This window comes from Oncorhynchus gorbuscha, unplaced genomic scaffold, assembly GCF_021184085.1.
Source record: "Oncorhynchus gorbuscha isolate QuinsamMale2020 ecotype Even-year unplaced genomic scaffold, OgorEven_v1.0 Un_scaffold_10397, whole genome shotgun sequence".
NCBI lineage: Eukaryota > Metazoa > Chordata > Actinopteri > Salmoniformes > Salmonidae > Oncorhynchus > Oncorhynchus gorbuscha.
In genome coordinates, this window is record NW_025753174.1 from 1 (window position 1) to 7,464 (window position 7,464).

The window sequence follows — 7,464 nt, forward strand, 5'->3', positions numbered from 1 at the left end:
ACACTGGGAGCAGTGGTAAGGCTTCTCTCCTGTGTGTATTCTCTCATGTTGTTTCAGCTCCACCAACTGGCTGAAACACTTTCCACATTGGGAGCAGTGGTAAGGCTTCTCTCCTGTGTGTATTCTCTCATGTTGTTTCAGCTCCACCGAACGGACGAAACACTTTCCACATTGGGAGCAGTGGTAAGGTTTCTCCCCTGTGTGTATTCTCTCGTGTTCTTTCAGGTGTCTTTCTGGTGAAAACTTTTCCACATTGGGAGCAGTGGTAAGGCTTCTCTCCTGTGTGTATTCTCTCATGTTGTTTCAGCTCCTCCGAACGGCCGAAACACTTTCCACATTGGGAGCAGCGGTAAGGCTTCTCTCCTGTGTGTGTTCTCTCATGCCGTTTCAGCTCCCATGAATGGTTGAAACACTTTCCACATTGGAAGCAGTGGTAAGGCTTCTCCCCTGTGTGTATTCTCTTATGTGTTTTCAGTTGTGCTTTCTGTTTAAAACTCTTTTCACAGTGGGAGCACTGGTGTCGTCTTGCTAGTTTGGACGTCCCTGGCTCTGGTTCCTCTGAGTCTGGTCTTTCTCCTGCCAAAGACAGTGTTATTTTTAAATAGAGACCCAAATTAAACCACATGATAAAAAAACCTTGCTACGAGGGTAAATCCTAAATCAGATCTCTCAATAACCTGAGGCCAGTTTGAACAATCTTAGTGTGATTTTAAAACAAATGTAGAGCTTCCTGGTAATTACTGCTATGTTTACATTACTTATTTTATACATCCTGTTTTACAAGTCAGAACACAAAAAACTAGACAGTTCTAGGACACTGAAGACACAGACGTCACTGGATTCGAATTGAACAGGTGGTTCTAAATATATAACTTTCATAGCTGTATGATACAGAATGCGACCTACACACTTCCTTAAACATAAAATAACTAAAGAAGTAATTTTGTGTGGAAGTCCAAAACTTGTTTTTACATCACAGATACAAAGCACATCAGTAACATCTCCCGTTGTTGAAAGGGTTCGACACATTGCTGTTTAAATGGACCAATTTCTTATTTAGACATTCACAGATTTTCAACATTTTGATTATCGCTGATGTCATATTTTGGGTAAATGTTCCTAAAACTGATAGTAACTACAAAAAACAAAAATATAAACGCAACATGTAAAATGTTGGATGTTTCACTGTTAGTCAACATTTATTCTTTGCCAAGATAATCCATCCACCTGACAGGTGAGGCATATCAAGAAGCTGATTGAACAGCTTGCTTATTACACAGATGCACCTTGTACTGGGGATAATAAAAGGCTACTCGAAAATGTGCAGTTTGTTCACACAACAATGCCACAGATCTCTGAGGAGCGGGCAATTGGCATGCTGACTGCAGGAATGTCCACTGGAGCTGTTGTCAGGGAATTTAATGTACAGTACCAGTCAAAAGTTTGGACTCACCTACTCATTCAAGGGATTTTCTTTATTTTTACTATTTTCTACATTGTAGAATAATAAAGACATCAAAATTATTAAAAAACACATGGAATCATGTAGTAACCACAAGTGTTAAATCAAAATATATATTTTATTCTTCAAAAGTTGCCACCCTTGCTTTCTCTCAACCAGCTTCACCTGGAATCCTTTTCCAACATTATTGTAGGCGTTCCCACATATGCTGAGAACTTGTAGGCCGCTTTCCCTTCACCTCTGCGATCCAACTCATCCCAAACCATCTTGATTTGGTTGAGGTTGGGGGATTGTGTAGGCCAGGTCATCTGATGCAGCACTCCATCACTCTCCTTCTTAGTCAAATAGCTCTTACACAGCCTGGTGGTGTGTTGGGTCATTGTCCTGTTGAAAATCAAATGACAGTGGGACTAAGCCCAAACCAGATGGGATGGCATATAGCTGTAGAATGGTGTGAAAGCCATGCTGGTTAAGTGTGACTTGAATAAATAAATCACTGACATTGTCAACAGCAAAGCACCCGCACACCATCACATCTCCTCCTCCATGCTTCACGGTGGGAACCACACATGCGGAGATAATCTGTTCATCTACTCCTCGTCTCACAAAGACATGACGCTCGGATCCAAAATCTCAAATTTGGACTCATCAGACCCAAGGACAGATATCCACCTGTCTAATGCCCATTGCTCGTGTTTCTTGGCCCAAGCAAGTCTCTTCTTCTTATTGGTGTCCTTTAGTAGTGGTTTCCTTGCAGCAATTCGACCATGAAGGCCTGATTCACGCAGTCTCCTCTGAACCGATGATGTTGAGATGTGTCTGTTGCTTGAACTTTGTGAAGCATTTATTTGGGCTGCAATTTATAAGTCTGGTAACTCTAATGAACTTATGTATCAGAAGTAACTCTGGGTCTTCCATTCTTGTGGTGGTCCTTAAAGTAATGATGGACTGTTGGTTCTCTTTGCTTATTTGAGCTGTTCTTGACATAATATGGACTTCGTCTTTAACCCAATAGGGCTATCTTCTGTATACCCCCTACCTTGTCACAACACAACTGATTGGCTCAAACACATTAAAACCTGTTATGGCACATTAACTCTTGAAACTTAGGGGCACCTTTAAGACTCCATAATGTTTCATCATTAGATGCTACAGTCCTCCTTTAAGACTCCATAATGCTTCAGCATTAGGTGCTACAGTCCTCCTTTAAGACTCCATAATGTTTCATCATTAGATGCTACAGTCCTCCTTTAAGACTACATAATGCTTCATCATTAGATGCTACAGTCCTCCTTTAAGACTCCATAATGTTTCATCATTAGGTGCTACAGTCCTCCTTTAAGACTCCATAATGTTTTATCATTAGATGCTACAGTCCTCCTTTAAGAATCCATAATGTTTCATGATTAGATGCTACAGTCCTCCTTTAAGACTCCATAATGCTTCATCATTAGATGCTACAGTCCTCCTTTAAGTCTCCATCATGTTTAGAAAGAGTAGCGCTTCCAGACACAATCTATTCTACTCTCATCCTTTCGGATTTAATAATATTTAATAATAAAAATAACAATGTTATAATAGGTAATAACTAACTTTAATAACTAGGGTTAATACCTGCCTGGTGCACCAACAAAATCTTCATATTTATCCCCCTCTAACAATCCTGCTACAGAATTAGCATAGTAGGCCATGTAACTTAAGGTGATCAGAAATATTTAGGACTAACTTATTCCTTGCCACCCATTCTGAAACTAACTGCAGCTCTATGTTAAATGTTGCAGTCATTTCAGTTGCTGTAGCTGACGTGTACAGTGTTGAGTCATCCGCATACATAGACCTTGTGAGGCCTGAGGGCACACACTTTCTCGTAGGCTTAAATTAAAGACAAGGCAAATAGGAATGGCAATATTGGCTGCTATTATCCTCAATTTTCCATCCACGTTGTCAGACACCAGTGACTTGTCATTGTAGATTTTATTTGCGCAAAATTTAATTGAAGATGCTCCACAGCTTTTTACAATCATTCTTCATGTATTTTATCTTTGTTTCATTGTGTACTATCTTCTTCTTATTCAGTTTAGTCAAATGATTTCTCAATTTGCAATAGTTTTGCCAATCAGTTATATAATAATTCCTCATCAATTCACGTGGATTTAACAGTTTTTACAGTCATTTTCTTAATGGGTGCTGCTTATTAGTAACTGTGATAAGCAGTTTCAAATAGAAAATATCTCAATTTGAGTTTAGTCACATATCTCAATTTGCAATAGGTGTCACGAATATTACCGAAGGCGGCTCCCCTCCCCGTTCGGGTGGCGCTCGGCGGTCGTCGTCGCCGGTCTACTAGCTGCCACCGATCCTTTTTCGTTTGGTTTTGTCTAATTGTTTTCACCTGTTCATTGTTTGGTTGTTTGGGTGGTAAGTTCGTTTCACCCACTTCTGTTTGTGTGGGCTTGTCTTCTGTTTGTGTGGGCTTGTCTTCTGTTTGTGTGGGCTTGTCTTCTGTTTGTGTGGGCTTGTCTCCTGTTTGTGTGGGCTTGTCTCCTGTTTGTGTGGGCTTGTCTCCTGTTTGTGTGGGCTTGTCTCCTGTTTGTGTGGGCTTGTCTCTGTTTGTGTGGGCTTGTCTGTTTGTGTGGGCTTGTCTCCTGTTTGTGTGGGCTTGTCTTCTGTTTGTGTGGGCTTGTCTCCTGTTTTGTGAGAGGTGTTCTGTCTTGTTGTTTTTTTTGTGGCTACTTCAGAGTTAAGGCCTTAATTAAATAAAGTGGAGTTTTTTTTTGGGCTTGTCGTTTGTCCAGATATTTAAGACTTAAATGGGTTTATTTACGCCCATGTTTGTGTGTTACCATTTTGTACCTTGTTTGGTTGGACATTAAAGTCGTGTTTTTCCCTGTATCCTCTGTCTCTGCGCCTTGACTCCACACCCATTCACTCATTGAGCGTTACAATAAATTTCATTCTTCATGTCATTTATCTTTGGTTCATAGTGTAGTTTCTTCTTTTATTCAGTTTAGTCAAATGATGTCTCAATTTGCAATACATTTGCCAATCAGTTATACAGCCAGACCTATTTGCCATCTCTTTTGCCTCCCTCTTCATCATACCATTTTTTAATTCCTCATCAATCCACGTGGATTTAACAGTTTTTACAGTCATTTTCTTAATGGGTGCTGCTTATTAGTAACTGGGATAAGCAGCTTCAAATGTGTCAAGGGCAGCGTCTGGTTGCTCATCATTACACACCACAGACCAACGGCACTGGTTACAGTTTGAAGCTTTCATTTGAGTGGGCAGCCTGATCACAGCTTTTCTTCAGTACTAGTTAATTAATGACCAAAGTCTTGAGTTTAGTTTGCCTGTTCTACAGTCTTGTAAAGATAGCCGCGTTGACTGGGACAGGCAATGTAACATTCATAATGTTTTAAGGAAAAGTTTTTGTAAAACAAGCACCTTATATCAGGTCATCTTGAAACTTTCTCTCCAAAGCTAACTGTCATCAAGGATTTATATGGTCAATTGGTTTCTCTCTTTTCATTGGCAGAATCCTTTTTCAGTGTTATGATATTCATAACATCCATATACACCAGTCTATCTTCCTGTCAACTAACAGAACTCTGCTGGTTGTCCTGGTAACAGATACCAGTCTATCTTCCTGTCAACTAAAAGAACTGCTGGTTGTCCTGGTAACAGATACCAGTCCATCTTCATGTCAACTAACAGAACTCTGCTGGTTGTCCTGGTAACAGATACCGGTGGGCAGATCTATTGTATTTGTTCAAACTAAACTACAGCACTTACTTTGATGTGTCAAATCTGATCCTTTCTTCTCTTCTCCTCCTCTCACAGTTCCACTCAGCCCCGTTGTTTTCCTGCAGTCCACCAGCAGCACAGACAACCTCTTCATACCCAGCAGTAAGGTGCTACCGGGAGAGGCACGGGACTAGGAGGCCTGTTCTACAGTCTTGGATAGGGACTCCATAATGTTTAGGGAGGATTAGGGCTCAAGGATTTATATGTCAATGTTGTCCTGTGTAACCATAAACAGAACTCTGACACAGACTTCCTGTCAACTGAATCATTATCTGGATGCTGATGTCACTGTTTGTCATAAAGTGCTTTACAGAAACCCAGCCCAGCCAGAGAGCTAGACCAGACCCAGAGAGGCGCTAGACCAGACCCAGAGGGAGGGCTAGCTAGAGGGGACACAGACCCAGATGGATGCTGAGTCACAGACCCAGAGAGAGAAAGCTGTATGCTAGACCAGACCAAGCTGTACCATCTGGTGTTCTGATCTGGAGAGACTCTTCTCTTCCTCGTCAGCATCAGGATGTTGTTGAGGCTCCCCAGAGGATCCACCATAGTCATGTCTCTCTCCTGTGTTAATGAGAACATCAAAATGAGTAGTAAACTTATAACCGTCTCAATAAAATCATAGGGTCTTACAAGAGGCATGAATATGTCCCTTTGATATTTTAAGTAGAAATTATGCTTCAATATTGAATTTTAAAAGCCTGTTATATTAGATGAGGGGAACTTTAATATAGACCACATGGAGAATTCAATACATCTAATTGAAAAGTCCCTAAAATATATGAACCAATTGCAGATCGACCCTTTAACAATTCCTACAGTACTGAACAACATATTCAAGTGTAGAACTTCAGTAGAATAACACTTTAAAACCGCACATTAGTTCAACAACGGCATAGTTTGTGTCCCTGTTGAAGACAGTACTCACTGGTGTTAATCTGATATTCTGTCTCTTCCTCTTTCACCCCCAAAACGTCTTCCTCCTTCACCTTTATTGAGATAGCATCATCTTCCTCTCTAAACGGTTCTTTCTCTTCTTTCACTATAACAGCCTCCTCTTCCTCCTTTTTCATTCTGAAAGATTCTTTCTCCATACAGCAGACACCCTCTTCTTTAGCAAGGGAGGAGTAGTTTAGTGAGCTCATGGTCAGGGATGTTAGCTAGCTAGCTAGCATTAGTGTCTAGCCTAGTGCTAGGCACAGTATCAATCTTTAACACGTTTGCAAATTGAACCAGTTGATACGTCAAACGAAACTTGTTTAAAACACTGAGGTTAGCTAATGTACATTAAAACAGCAGACCTCCTCTTCATTAGCAGGGGATGAGTAGTTTAGTGAGCTCATGGTCAGGGATGTTAGCTAGCTAGTTAGCATTAGCGAATAGCCTAGTGCTCGGCTCAGCATAAATCGTTGCAAATTAGGTTACAGTTAACCAGTTAATACGTCAACAGAACTGTGTTTAAAACACTGAGATTAGATAATGTACATTAAGATGGTCTAAAGCGTCAATCTTTCACTTTTATGTTGGCTAGCAAGCTACCGAGGTGGTCGAAAGAGTTGGCGCCTTGTTGTCCCTGAAGAAGCGTCCGTCCAGTCCATTATACGTCACGCAAGAAGAGACAACTGAAAGACGCTCATCGCCATCTGCTGGCTGGAGTGGGTAACGCAGTTTGGAAACAATAGTGACAACACTTTTTGTATTGGAAAGAACGTCATAATTATTTAATAATAAGCTGATACATTTTCTCTTCCAAATAATACGTTCCTGTACACAGACGTAGAAGCTCAATATGAAAATGTAGATGATTAATAAATACTTATATGAATAGGTAGTGTGTTGATATACATTTTCTCTGTTAATTTTTCACATTCTTTTTTATCTACATGTGACCATACTATTCCCTTAAAGCCACGCTCTATAAGATACAAATCATCCTGTAAACAACAGAACAAACGCATCACATGCAAATAGCACTTGATTATCTGTAGTGCTTTACACTGGGTAGACAAAACATTAAGAACAGCTGCTCCTTCCATGACTTAGAAAGACTAGGTGAATCCAGGCTAAAGCTATGATCCCTTACTGATGTCACTAGTTAAATCCACTTCAATCCGTGTAGATGAAGGGGGGAGACAGGTTAAATAAGGATTTTTAAGCCTTGAGACATGAGACATGGATTGTGCATGTGTGCCATT

General features: G+C 40.4%; 1 protein-coding gene across 1 annotated transcript; it reads right to left on the minus strand.

The window, feature by feature from the left end:
- Positions 1-252: 252 nt before the first annotated feature.
- On the minus strand, positions 253-5,390 carry LOC124030304 (zinc finger protein 22-like; the record flags this gene model as incomplete). Its single annotated transcript, XM_046341698.1, has 2 exons — positions 5,258-5,390; positions 253-576 (listed from the first exon to the last, which is right to left on the minus strand). Coding segments are annotated over exons 1-2 (430 nt in total), but the record flags the coding sequence as incomplete, so codon positions are not given.
- Between the last annotated feature and the right edge of the window lie 2,074 nt (positions 5,391-7,464).